Below are 14,069 nucleotides of genomic sequence, written 5' to 3' on the forward strand. Positions count from 1 at the left end.
CTGTGTGGGAGTCTGACGCCGGCGCTCTTCATCGGCCTCATTCACCTTCTCGCAGGTCAGAGTTCATCTGTCCATCATCAGAACTAACCCTAACTCTGATGCTGTTTCTGTCCTTCATCCCTCTGATGCTGTTTCTGTCCATCATCCCTCTGATGCTGTTTCTGTCCTTCATCCCTCTGATGCTGTTTCTGTCCTTCATCCCTCTGATGCTGTTTCTGTCCTTCATCCCTCTGATGCTGTTTCTGTCCTTCATCCCTCTGATGCTGTTTCTGTCCTTCATCCCTCTGATGCTGTTTCTGTCCTTCATCCCTCTGATGCTGTTTCTGTCCTTCATCCCTCTGATGCTGTTTCTGTCCTTCATCCCTCTGATGCTGTTTCTGTCCATCATCCCTCTGATGCTGTTTCTGTCCTTCATCCCTCTGATGCTGTTTCTGTCCTTCATCCCTCTGATGCTGTTTCTGTCCTTCATCCCTCTGATGCTGTTTCTGTCCTTCATCCCTCTGATGCTGTTTCTGTCCATCATCCCTCTGATGCTGTTTCTGTCCTTCATCCCTCTGATGCTGTTTCTGTCCTTCATCCCTCTGATGCTGTTTCTGTCCTTCATCCCTCTGATGCTGTTTCTGTCCTTCATCCCTCTGATGCTGTTTCTGTCCTTCATCCCTCTGATGCTGTTTCTGTCCTTCATCCCTCTGATGCTGTTTCTGTCCATCATCCCTCTGATGCTGTTTCTGCTGTCCTTCATCCCTCTGATGCTGTTTCTGTCCATCATCCCTCTGATGCTGTTTCTGCTGTCCTTCATCCCTCTGATGCTGTTTCTGTCCTTCATCCCTCTGATGCTGTTTCTGTCCTTCATCCCTCTGATGCTGTTTCTGTCCATCATCCCTCTGATGCTGTTTCTGTCCTTCATCCCTCTGATGCTGTTTCTGTCCTTCATCCCTCTGATGCTGTTTCTGTCCTTCATCCCTCTGATGCTGTTTCTGTCCATCATCCCTCTGATGCTGTTTCTGTCCTTCATCCCTCTGATGCTGTTTCTGTCCTTCATCCCTCTGATGCTGTTTCTGTCCTTCATCCCTCTGATGCTGTTTCTGTCCTTCATCCCTCTGATGCTGTTTCTGTCCTTCATCCCTCTGATGCTGTTTCTGTCCTTCATCCCTCTGATGCTGTTTCTGTCCTTCATCCCTCTGATGCTGTTTCTGTCCATCATCCCTCTGATGCTGTTTCTGCTGTCCTTCATCCCTCTGATGCTGTTTCTGTCCATCATCCCTCTGATGCTGTTTCTGCTGTCCTTCATCCCTCTGATGCTGTTTCTGTCCTTCATCCCTCTGATGCTGTTTCTGCTGTCCTTCATCCCTCTGATGCTGTTTCTGCTGTCCTTCATCCCTCTGATGCTGTTTCTGTCCTTCATCCCTCTGATGCTGTTTCTGTCCTTCATCCCTCTGATGCTGTTTCTGTCCTTCATCCCTCTGATGCTGTTTCTGTCCTTCATCCCTCTGATGCTGTTTCTGTCCTTCATCCCTCTGATGCTGTTTCTGTCCTTCATCCCTCTGATGCTGTTTCTGTCCATCATCCCTCTGATGCTGTTTCTGCTGTCCTTCATCCCTCTGATGCTGTTTCTGTCCTTCATCCCTCTGATGCTGTTTCTGCTGTCCTTCATCCCTCTGATGCTGTTTCTGTCCTTCATCCCTCTGATGCTGTTTCTGTCCTTCATCCCTCTGATGCTGTTTCTGTCCTTCATCCCTCTGATGCTGTTTCTGTCCTTCATCCCTCTGATGCTGTTTCTGTCCTTCATCCCTCTGATGCTGTTTCTGTCCATCAACCCTCTGATGCTGTTTCTGTCCATCATCCCTCTGATGCTGTTTCTGTCCTTCATCCCTCTGATGCTGTTTCTGTCCATCATCCCTCTGATGCTGTTTCTGTCCATCATCCCTCTGATGCTGTTTCTGTCCTTCATCCCGCTGATGCTGTTTCTGTCCACCATCCCTCTGATGCTGTTTCTGTCCTTCATCCCTCTGATGCTGTTTCTGTCCATCATCCCTCTGATGCTGTTTCTGTCCTTCATCCCTCTGATGCTGTTTCTGTCCTTCATCCCTCTGATGCTGTTTCTGTCCATCATCCCTCTGATGCTGTTTCTGTCCTTCATCCCTCTGATGCTGTTTCTGTCCTTCATCCCTCTGATGCTGTTTCTGTCCTTCATCCCTCTGATGCTGTTTCTGTCCTTCATCCCTCTGATGCTGTTTCTGTCCTTCATCCCTCTGATGCTGTTTCTGTCCTTCATCCCTCTGATGCTGTTTCTGTCCTTCATCCCTCTGATGCTGTTTCTGTCCTTCATCTCATCCCTCTGATGCTGTTTCTGTCCTTCATCTCATCCCTCTGATGCTGTTTCTGTCCTTCATCCCTCTGATGCTGTTTCTGTCCTTCATCCATCTGATGCTGTTTCTGTCCAACATCCCTCTGATGCTGTTTCTGTCCTTCATCCCTCTGATGCTGTTTCTGTCCATCATCTCTCTGATGCTGTTTCTGTCCATCATCTCTCTGATGCTGTTTCTGTCCATCATCCCTCTGATGCTGTTTCTGTCCTTCATCCCTCTGATGCTGTTTCTGTCCTTCATCCCTCTGATGCTGTTTCTGTCCTTCATCCCTCTGATGCTGTTTCTGTCCATCATCCCTCTGATGCTGTTTCTGTCCTTCATCCCTCTGATGCTGTTTCTGTCCATCATCCCTCTGATGCTCTTTCTGTCCATCATCCCTCTGATGCTGTTTCTGTCCTTCATCCCTCTGATGCTGTTTCTGTCCATCATCCCTCTGATGCTGTTTCTGTCCTTCATCCCTCTGATGCTGTTTCTGTCCTTCATCCCTCTGATGCTGTTTCAGTCCTTCATCCCTCTGATGCTGTTTCTGTCCTTCATCCCTCTGATGCTGTTTCTGTCCTTCATCCCTCTGATGCTGTTTCTGTCCATCATCCCTCTGATGCTGTTTCTGTCCACCATCCCTCTGATGCTGTTTCTGTCCTTCATCCCTCTGATGCTGTTTCTGTCCATCATCCCTCTGATGCTGTTTCTGTCCATCATCCCTCTGATGCTGTTTCTGTCCTTCATCCCTCTGATGCTGTTTCTGTCCTTCATCCCTCTGATGCTGTTTCAGTCCATCATCCCTCTGATGCTTTTTCTGTCCTTCATCCCTCTGATGCTGTTTCTGTCCATCATCCCTCTGATGCTTTTTCTGTCCATCATCCCTCTGATGCTGTTTCTGTCCATCATCCCTCTGATGCTGTTTCTGTCCTTCATCCCTCTGATGCTGTTTCTCTCCTTCATCCCTCTGATGCTGTTTCTGTCCTTCATCCCTCTGATGCTGTTTCTGTCCTTCATCCCTCTGATGCTGTTTCTGTCCTTCATCCCTCTGATGCTGTTTCTGTCCATCATCCCTCTGATGCTGTTTCTGTCCTTCATCCCTCTGATGCTGTTTCTGTCCTTCATCCCTCTGATGCTGTTTCTGTCCTTCATCCCTCTGATGCTGTTTCTGTCCTTCATCCCTCTGATGCTGTTTCTGTCCATCATCCCTCTGATGCTGTTTCTGTCCATCATCCCTCTGATGCTGTTTCTGTCCATCATCCCTCTGATGCTGTTTCTGTCCTTCATCCCTCTGATGCTGTTTCTGCTGTCCATCATCCCTCTGATGGTGTTTCTGTCCATCATCCCTCTGATGCCGTTTCTGTCCATCATCCCTCTGATGCCGTTTCTGTCTATCATCCCTCTGATGCCGTTTCTGTCCATCATCCCTCTGATGCCGTTTCTGTCCTTCATCCCTTTGATGCTGTTTCTGTCCTTCATCCCTCTGATGCTGTTTCTGTCCTTCATCCCTCTGATGCTGTTTCTGATGTCCTTCATCCCTCTGATGCTGTTTCTGCTGTCCTTCATCCCTCTGATGCTGTTTCTGCTGTCCTTCATCCCTCTGATGCTGTTTCTGTCCTTCATCCCTCTCATGCTGTTTCTGTCCATCATCCCTCTGATGCTGTTTCTGTCCATCATCCCTCTGATGCTGTTTCTGTCCTTCATCCCTCTGATGCTGTTTCTGCTGTCCATCATCCCTCTGATGCTGTTTCTGTCCTTCATCCCTCTGATGCTGTTTCTGTCCTTCATCCCTCTGATGCTGTTTCTGCTGTCCATCATCCCTCTGATGCTGTTTCTGTCCTTCATCCCTCCGATGCTGTTTCTGTCCTTCATCCCTGTGATGCTGTTTCTGTCCATCATCCCTCTGATCCTGTTTCTGTCCTTCATCCCTCTGATGCTGTTTCTGTCCTTCATCCCTCTGATGCTGTTTCTGTCCTTCATCCCTCTGATGCTGTTTCTGCTGTCCATCATCCCTCTGATGCTGTTTCTGTCCTTCATCCCTCTGATGCTGTTTCTGTTCTTCATCCCTCTGATGTTGTTTCTGTCCATCATCCCTCTGATGCTGTTTCTGCTGTTCAATATCCCTCTGATGCTGTTTCTGTTGCCCATCATCCCTCTGATGCTGTTTCTGCTGTCCATCATCCCTCTGATGCTGTTTCTGCTGTCCATCATCCCTCTGATGCTGTTTCTGTCCTTCATCCCTCTGATGCTGTTTCTGCTGTCCATCATCCCTCTGATTCTGTTTCTGTCCTTCATCCCTCTGATGCTGTGTCTGTCCTTCATCCCTCTGATGCTGTTTCTGTCCATCATCCCTCTGATGCTGTTTCTGTCCATCATCCCTCTGATGCTGTTTCTGTCCTTCATCCCTCTGATGCTGTTTCTGTCCATCATCCCTCTGATGCTGTCTCTGTCCTTCATCCCTCTGATGCTGTTTCTGTCCATCATCCCTCTGATGCTGTCTCTGTCCTTCATCCCTCTGATGTTGTTTCTGTCCATCATCCCACTGATGCTGTTTCTGCTGTCCATCATCCCTCTGATGATGTTTCTGCTGTCCATCATCCCTCTGATGATGTTTCTGCTGTCCATCATCCCTCTGATGCTGTTTCTGCTGTCCATCATCCCTCTGATGCTGTTTTGTGCTGTCCATCATCCCTCTGATGCTGTTTTGTGCTGTCCATCATCCCTCTGATGCTGTTTCTGCTGTCCATCATCCCTCTGATGCTGTTTCTGCTGTCCATCATCCCTCTGATGCTGTTTCTGCTGTCCATCATCCCTCTGATGCTGTTTCTGTCCATCATCCCTCTGATGCTGTTTCTCTCCATCATCCCTCTGATGCTGTTTCTGCTGTCCTTTATCCCTCTGATGCTGTTTCTGTCCTTCATCCCTGTGATGCTGTTTCTGTCCATCATCCCTCTGATCCTGTTTCTGCTGTCCATCATCCCTCTGATGCTGTTTCTGCTGTCCATCATCCCTCTGATGCTGTTTCTGCTGTCCTTCATCCCTCTGATGCTGTTTCTGTCCATCATGCCTCTGATGCTGTTTCTGTCCTTCATCCCTCTGATGCTGTTTCTGTCCTTCATCCCTCTGATGCTGTTTCTGCTGTCCATCATCCCTCTGATGCTGTTTCTGTCCTTCATCCCTCTGATGCTGTTTCTGCTGTCCTTCATCCCTCTGATGCTGTTTCTGTCCTTCATCCCTCTGATGCTGTTTCTGTCCTTCATCCCTGTGATGCTGTTTCTGTCCATCATCCCTCTGATCCTGTTTCTGTCCTTCATCCCTCTGATGCTGTTTCTGTCCTTCATCCCTCTGATGCTGTTTCTGTCCTTCATCCCTCTGATGCTGTTTCTGCTGTCCATCATCCCTCTGATGCTGTTTCTGTCCTTCATCCCTCTGATGCTGTTTCTGTTCTTCATCCCTCTGATGTTGTTTCTGTCCATCATCCCTCTGATGCTGTTTCTGCTGTCCAATATCCCTCTGATGCTGTTTCTGTTGCCCATCATCCCTCTGATGCTGTTTCTGCTGTCCATCATCCCTCTGATGCTGTTTCTGCTGTCCATCATCCCTCTGATGCTGTTTCTGTCCTTCATCCCTCTGATGCTGTTTCTGCTGTCCATCATCCCTCTGATGCTGTTTCTGTCCTTCATCCCTCTGATGCTGTTTCTTTCCTTCATCCCTCTGATGTTATTTCTGTCCATCATCCCTCTGATGCTGTTTCTGCTGTCCAATATTCCTCTGATGCTGTTTCTGTTGCCCATCATCCCTCTGATGCTGTTTCTGCTGTCCATCATCCCTCTGATGCTGTTTCTGCTGTCCATCATCCCTCTGATGCTGTTTCTGTCCTTCATCCCTCTGATGCTGTTTCTGTCCATCATCCCTCTGATGCTGTTTCTGTCCATCATCCCTCTAATGCTGTTTCTGTCCTTCATCCCTCTGATGCTGTTTCTGTCCATCATCCCTCTGATGCTGTTTCTGTCCATCATCCCTCTGATGCTGTTTCTGTCCTTCATCCCTCTGATGCTGTCTCTGTCCTTCATCCCTCTGATGTTGTTTCTGTCCATCATCCCACTGATGCTGTTTCTGCTGTCCATCATCCCTCTGATGATGTTTCTGCTGTCCATCATCCCTCTGATGATGTTTCTGCTGTCCATCATCCCTCTGATGCTGTTTCTGCTGTCCATCATCCCTCTGATGCTGTTGTGTGCTGTCCATCATCCCTCTGATGCTGTTTTGTGCTGTCCATCATCCCTCTCATGCTGTTCTGCTGTCCATCATCCCTCTGATGCTGTTTCTGCTGTCCATCATCCCTCTGATGCTGTTTCTGTCCATCATCCCTCTGATGCTGTTTCTCTCCATCATCCCTCTGATGCTGTTTCTGCTGTCCTTCATCCCTCTGATGCTGTTTCTGCTGTCCTTCATCCATCTGATGCTGTTTCTGCTGTCCTTCATCCCTCTGATGCTGTTTCTGCTGTCCTTCATCCCTCTGATGCTGTTTCTGCTGTCCTTCATCCCTCTGATGCTGTTTCTGTCCTTCATCCCTGTGATGCTGTTTCTGCTGTTCTTTATCCCTCTGATCCTGTTTCTGTCCTTCATCGCTCTGATGCTGTTTCTGCTGTCCATCATCCCTATGATGCTGTTTCTGCTGTCCATCATCCCTCTGATGCTGTTTCTGCTGTCCTTCATCCCTCTGATGCAGTTTCTGTCCTTCATCCCTCTGATGCTGTTTCTGCTGTCCATCATCCCTCTGATGCTGTTTCTGTCCTTCATCCCTCTGATGCTGTTTCTGCTGTCCTTCATCCCTCTGATGCTGTTTCTGCTGTCCTTCATCCCTCTGATGCTGTTTCTGCTGTCTATCATCCCTCTGATGCTGTTTCTGCTGTCCATCATCCCTCTGATGCTGTTTCTGCTGTCCATCATCCCTCTGATGCTGTTTCTGTCCTTTATCCCTCTGATGCTGTTTCTGTCCTTCATCCCTCTGTTGCTGTTCCTTTCATCCATCATCCCTCTGATGCTGTTTCTGTCCATCATCCCCCTGATGCTGTTTCTGTCCATCATCCCCCTGATGCTGTTTCTGTCCATCATCCCTCTGATGCTGTTTCTGTCCAACATCCCTCTGATGCTGTTTCTGTCCAACATCCCTCTGATGCTGTTTCTGTCCATCATCCCTCTGATGCTGTTTCTGTCCTTCATCCCTCTGATGCTGTTTCAGTCCTTCATCCCTCTGAAGCTGTTTCTGCTGTCCATCATCGCTCTGATGCTGGGGATATTCAAATTAATTAACCAATCATACCATTGATCAGCTCTACCAAAATAGGATGTCTTTTTTTCCAGTAATAAACAAACATTGTTAAGTTGTTTTGATTGATACTGTGAAGCAGCTTTGATACAATCTGTATTGTGAAAAGCGCTATATAAATATATTTGACTTGACTTGACTTGACCTGATGCTGTTTCTGTCCATCATCCCTCTGATGCTGTTTCTGTCCATCATCCCCCTGATGCTGTTTCTGTCCCTCATCCCTCTGATGCTGTTTCTGTCCATCATCCCTCTGATGCTGTTTCTGTCCATCATCCCCCTGATGCTGTTTCTGTCCATCATCCCCCTGATGCTGTTTCTGTCCATCATCCCCCTGATGCTGTTTCTGTCCATCATCCCCCTAATGCTGTTTCTGCTGTCCTTCATCCCTCTGATGCTGTTTCTGCTGTCCTTCATCCCTCTGATGCTGTTTCTGTCCTTCATCCCTCTGATGCTGTTTCTGTCCTTCATCCCTCTGATGCTGTTTCTGTCCTTCATCCCTCTGATGCTGTTTCTGTCCTTCATCCCTCTGATGCTGTTTCTGTCCTTCATCCCTCTGATGCTGTTTCTGTCCTTCATCCCTCTGATGCTGTTTCTGTCCATCATCCCTCTGATGCTGTTTCTGCTGTCCTTCATCCCTCTGATGCTGTTTCTGTCCTTCATCCCTCTGATGCTGTTTCTGCTGTCCTTCATCCCTCTGATGCTGTTTCTGTCCATCATCCCTCTGATGCTGTTTCTGTCCATCATCCCTCTGATGCTGTTTCTGTCCTTCATCCCTCTGATCCTGTTTCTGTCCTTCATCCCTCTGATGCTGTTTCTGTCCTTCATCCCTCTGATGCTGTTTCTGTCCTTCATCCCTCTGATGCTGTTTCTGCTGTCCATCATCCCTCTGATCCTGTTTCTGTCCTTCATCCCTCTGATGCTGTTTCTGTCCTTCATCCCTCTGATGCTGTTTCTGTCCTTCATCCCTCTGATGCTGTTTCTGCTGTCCATCATCCCTCTGATGCTGTTTCTGTCCTTCATCCCTCTGATGCTGTTTCTGTTCTTCATCCCTCTGATGTTGTTTCTGTCCATCATCCCTCTGATGCTGTTTCTGCTGTTCAATATCCCTCTGATGCTGTTTCTGTTGCCCATCATCCCTCTGATGCTGTTTCTGCTGTCCATCATCCCTCTGATGCTGTTTCTGCTGTCCATCATCCCTCTGATGCTGTTTCTGTCCTTCATCCCTCTGATGCTGTTTCTGCTGTCCATCATCCCTCTGATTCTGTTTCTGTCCTTCATCCCTCTGATGCTGTGTCTGTCCTTCATCCCTCTGATGCTGTTTCTGTCCATCATCCCTCTGATGCTGTTTCTGTCCATCATCCCTCTGATGCTGTTTCTGTCCTTCATCCCTCTGATGCTGTTTCTGTCCATCATCCCTCTGATGCTGTCTCTGTCCTTCATCCCTCTGATGCTGTTTCTGTCCATCATCCCTCTGATGCTGTCTCTGTCCTTCATCCCTCTGATGTTGTTTCTGTCCATCATCCCACTGATGCTGTTTCTGCTGTCCATCATCCCTCTGATGATGTTTCTGCTGTCCATCATCCCTCTGATGATGTTTCTGCTGTCCATCATCCCTCTGATGCTGTTTCTGCTGTCCATCATCCCTCTGATGCTGTTTTGTGCTGTCCATCATCCCTCTGATGCTGTTTTGTGCTGTCCATCATCCCTCTGATGCTGTTTCTGCTGTCCATCATCCCTCTGATGCTGTTTCTGCTGTCCATCATCCCTCTGATGCTGTTTCTGCTGTCCATCATCCCTCTGATGCTGTTTCTGTCCATCATCCCTCTGATGCTGTTTCTCTCCATCATCCCTCTGATGCTGTTTCTGCTGTCCTTTATCCCTCTGATGCTGTTTCTGTCCTTCATCCCTGTGATGCTGTTTCTGTCCATCATCCCTCTGATCCTGTTTCTGCTGTCCATCATCCCTCTGATGCTGTTTCTGCTGTCCATCATCCCTCTGATGCTGTTTCTGCTGTCCTTCATCCCTCTGATGCTGTTTCTGTCCATCATGCCTCTGATGCTGTTTCTGTCCTTCATCCCTCTGATGCTGTTTCTGTCCTTCATCCCTCTGATGCTGTTTCTGCTGTCCATCATCCCTCTGATGCTGTTTCTGTCCTTCATCCCTCTGATGCTGTTTCTGCTGTCCTTCATCCCTCTGATGCTGTTTCTGTCCTTCATCCCTCTGATGCTGTTTCTGTCCTTCATCCCTGTGATGCTGTTTCTGTCCATCATCCCTCTGATCCTGTTTCTGTCCTTCATCCCTCTGATGCTGTTTCTGTCCTTCATCCCTCTGATGCTGTTTCTGTCCTTCATCCCTCTGATGCTGTTTCTGCTGTCCATCATCCCTCTGATGCTGTTTCTGTCCTTCATCCCTCTGATGCTGTTTCTGTTCTTCATCCCTCTGATGTTGTTTCTGTCCATCATCCCTCTGATGCTGTTTCTGCTGTCCAATATCCCTCTGATGCTGTTTCTGTTGCCCATCATCCCTCTGATGCTGTTTCTGCTGTCCATCATCCCTCTGATGCTGTTTCTGCTGTCCATCATCCCTCTGATGCTGTTTCTGTCCTTCATCCCTCTGATGCTGTTTCTGCTGTCCATCATCCCTCTGATGCTGTTTCTGTCCTTCATCCCTCTGATGCTGTTTCTTTCCTTCATCCCTCTGATGTTATTTCTGTCCATCATCCCTCTGATGCTGTTTCTGCTCTCCAATATTCCTCTGATGCTGTTTCTGTTGCCCATCATCCCTCTGATGCTGTTTCTGCTGTCCATCATCCCTCTGATGCTGTTTCTGCTGTCCATCATCCCTCTGATGCTGTTTCTGTCCTTCATCCCTCTGATGCTGTTTCTGTCCATCATCCCTCTGATGCTGTTTCTGTCCATCATCCCTCTAATGCTGTTTCTGTCCTTCATCCCTCTGATGCTGTTTCTGTCCATCATCCCTCTGATGCTGTTTCTGTCCATCATCCCTCTGATGCTGTTTCTGTCCTTCATCCCTCTGATGCTGTCTCTGTCCTTCATCCCTCTGATGTTGTTTCTGTCCATCATCCCACTGATGCTGTTTCTGCTGTCCATCATCCCTCTGATGATGTTTCTGCTGTCCATCATCCCTCTGATGATGTTTCTGCTGTCCATCATCCCTCTGATGCTGTTTCTGCTGTCCATCATCCCTCTGATGCTGTTGTGTGCTGTCCATCATCCCTCTGATGCTGTTTTGTGCTGTCCATCATCCCTCTCATGCTGTTCTGCTGTCCATCATCCCTCTGATGCTGTTTCTGCTGTCCATCATCCCTCTGATGCTGTTTCTGTCCATCATCCCTCTGATGCTGTTTCTCTCCATCATCCCTCTGATGCTGTTTCTGCTGTCCTTCATCCCTCTGATGCTGTTTCTGCTGTCCTTCATCCATCTGATGCTGTTTCTGCTGTCCTTCATCCCTCTGATGCTGTTTCTGCTGTCCTTCATCCCTCTGATGCTGTTTCTGCTGTCCTTCATCCCTCTGATGCTGTTTCTGTCCTTCATCCCTGTGATGCTGTTTCTGCTGTTCTTTATCCCTCTGATCCTGTTTCTGTCCTTCATCGCTCTGATGCTGTTTCTGCTGTCCATCATCCCTATGATGCTGTTTCTGCTGTCCATCATCCCTCTGATGCTGTTTCTGCTGTCCTTCATCCCTCTGATGCAGTTTCTGTCCTTCATCCCTCTGATGCTGTTTCTGCTGTCCATCATCCCTCTGATGCTGTTTCTGTCCTTCATCCCTCTGATGCTGTTTCTGCTGTCCTTCATCCCTCTGATGCTGTTTCTGCTGTCCTTCATCCCTCTGATGCTGTTTCTGCTGTCTATCATCCCTCTGATGCTGTTTCTGCTGTCCATCATCCCTCTGATGCTGTTTCTGCTGTCCATCATCCCTCTGATGCTGTTTCTGTCCTTTATCCCTCTGATGCTGTTTCTGTCCTTCATCCCTCTGTTGCTGTTCCTTTCATCCATCATCCCTCTGATGCTGTTTCTGTCCATCATCCCCCTGATGCTGTTTCTGTCCATCATCCCCCTGATGCTGTTTCTGTCCATCATCCCTCTGATGCTGTTTCTGTCCAACATCCCTCTGATGCTGTTTCTGTCCAACATCCCTCTGATGCTGTTTCTGTCCATCATCCCTCTGATGCTGTTTCTGTCCTTCATCCCTCTGATGCTGTTTCAGTCCTTCATCCCTCTGAAGCTGTTTCTGCTGTCCATCATCGCTCTGATGCTGGGGATATTCAAATTAATTAACCAATCATACCATTGATCAGCTCTACCAAAATAGGATGTCTTTTTTTCCAGTAATAAACAAACATTGTTAAGTTGTTTTGATTGATACTGTGAAGCAGCTTTGATACAATCTGTATTGTGAAAAGCGCTATATAAATATATTTGACTTGACTTGACTTGACCTGATGCTGTTTCTGTCCATCATCCCTCTGATGCTGTTTCTGTCCATCATCCCCCTGATGCTGTTTCTGTCCCTCATCCCTCTGATGCTGTTTCTGTCCATCATCCCTCTGATGCTGTTTCTGTCCATCATCCCCCTGATGCTGTTTCTGTCCATCATCCCCCTGATGCTGTTTCTGTCCATCATCCCCCTGATGCTGTTTCTGTCCATCATCCCCCTAATGCTGTTTCTGTCCATCATCCCTCTGATGCTGTTTCTGTCCATCATCCCTCTGATGCTGTTTCTGCTGTCCATCATCCCCCTGATGCTGTTTCTGTCCTTCATTCCTGTGATGCTGTTTCTGTCCATCATCCCCCTGATGCTGTTTCTGTCCATCATCCCCCTGATGCTGTTTCTGTCCATCATCCCCCTAATGCTGTTTCTGTCCATCATCCCTCTGATGCTGTTTCTGTCCATCATCCCTCTGATGCTGTTTCTGCTGTCCATCATCCCCCTGATGCTGTTTCTGTCCTTCATTCCTGTGATGCTGTTTCTGTCCATCATCCCCCTGATGCTGTTTCTGTCCATCATCCCCCTGATGCTGTTTCTGTCCATCATCCCCCTGATGCAGTTTCTGTCCTTCATCCCTCTGATGCTGTTTCTGCTGTCCATCATCCCTCTGATGCTGTTTCTGTCCTCAGGTGTGTGTTCTCTGGCCACAGTCTGCTGTTTCCTGGCTGGGACAGACTTGCTGCACCGCGTGTCTGTGTTGCCGGATCGCGTGGATGGCTCTCTAGGCTGGTCTCTGTATCTGGCGCTCGTCGCGTCTCCGCTGCACATGATGGCCTCCGCGCTGCTGATGTGGGCAGCTCGCAGTCACAGCCAGAGCTACGACCGCATGACTGTGTACAGAGTGGCTTAAATCACGGATGACAGACCGGATCAGTGATGGAAGCTACAGTGAACACTGAATCTGTTGTACATAAATGTCCTCAGTGTTTAAGAGCGACAACTGTTAGTCAGAAACATTTGTGTTTTGAGAATGTCAGATGCACTTTCAAGAGATAATGAGCCCTTACGTGTGTGTGAGAGTGTGTGTGTGTGTGTGTGTGTGTGTGTGTGTGTGTGTGTGTGTGTGTGTGTGTGTGTGTGTATTAGTTTGAGCACAGATAAACTTTCCCTCAGTGCTTGTGAATCTGTGATATCAAACTTCAGGATTTTCCTCCGTTTTAAAAACAGCTTGACTTCTGGAGTTTTAGCTTTAGTGAATCAGCATGAACAGCCAGGAATTCTGATGTGTTCTGCATTTAATATATTAATCCTATTTATTAAAATAATTTTTATTTATTTCTGTAAACTTTTTTTGGTCATTTCTAACAAGGTATAAAACAGCTGTATGTGATGATAGTTGTCAGTCTTTGTGATTGATATTGCTTCCTGTTCATTCGTCACACTGGAAATGGAAGCTCAGTTGCACTGCATTGTGGGATACAGTATCACTGATGTATTAGATGATCTAGAAACATCATCTGTTCACCAAACATGTAGAAATTTTATGTTTTTCTGAACATCTTAAGGTTGACTGTTTTTCATACATGCAGTGTTCAGTTTTCATCAGTAATAAACTCATCAAACTCATGTTGATGTTTTCTGTCATCTGTTCATCTCTGTGTGTCTGAGCGGATTGAAGGAATCTCCACTCTTCTCTTCCTGGCGAGGGAAAGAGCTACACCCTTCTCGTAGTACGCAGCCTCGTTTATGAAGAATGGATAGAGCGCTTCTTTCCCTCTGTAGCGCAGAGTTTCTCCGGTGAAGGACAGGAACATGGGATCTCCAGGGTGGAGGAGACAGAAGTCCCTGTCCTGAGTGGAGAGAGAGGGAGAGAGAGAGAGAGTATTTACCCTGCCGTTCATCAGCAGCAACGTTTCCACAAACACAGATTCATCGT

The 14,069-nt window shown here is 47.7% G+C and overlaps 1 protein-coding gene across 2 annotated transcripts in view; it reads left to right on the forward strand.

Annotated features, from left to right (window-relative positions):
- Window positions 1-13,759, forward strand: part of cldnd1a (claudin domain containing 1a) — an 18,065-nt gene extending 4,306 nt beyond the window's left edge. For both annotated transcript variants that reach the window (XM_077229752.1, XM_077229750.1), the window contains 2 exons: window positions 1-55; window positions 12,823-13,759. The exon at window positions 1-55 is cut by the window's left edge and continues 83 nt beyond it. In XM_077229752.1, the coding sequence (XP_077085867.1) occupies window positions 1-55; window positions 12,823-13,043 (276 nt within the window). In that variant the 3' untranslated portion in view covers window positions 13,044-13,759. The remainder of the gene's footprint in view (window positions 56-12,822) is intronic.
- Window positions 13,760-14,069: the final 310 nt, after the last annotated feature.

This window comes from Siphateles boraxobius, unplaced genomic scaffold (assembly GCF_051911475.1).
Source record: "Siphateles boraxobius isolate OS27281-9 unplaced genomic scaffold, OSU_SipBor_1 132, whole genome shotgun sequence".
Taxonomy (NCBI): Eukaryota; Metazoa; Chordata; class Actinopteri; order Cypriniformes; family Leuciscidae; genus Siphateles; species Siphateles boraxobius.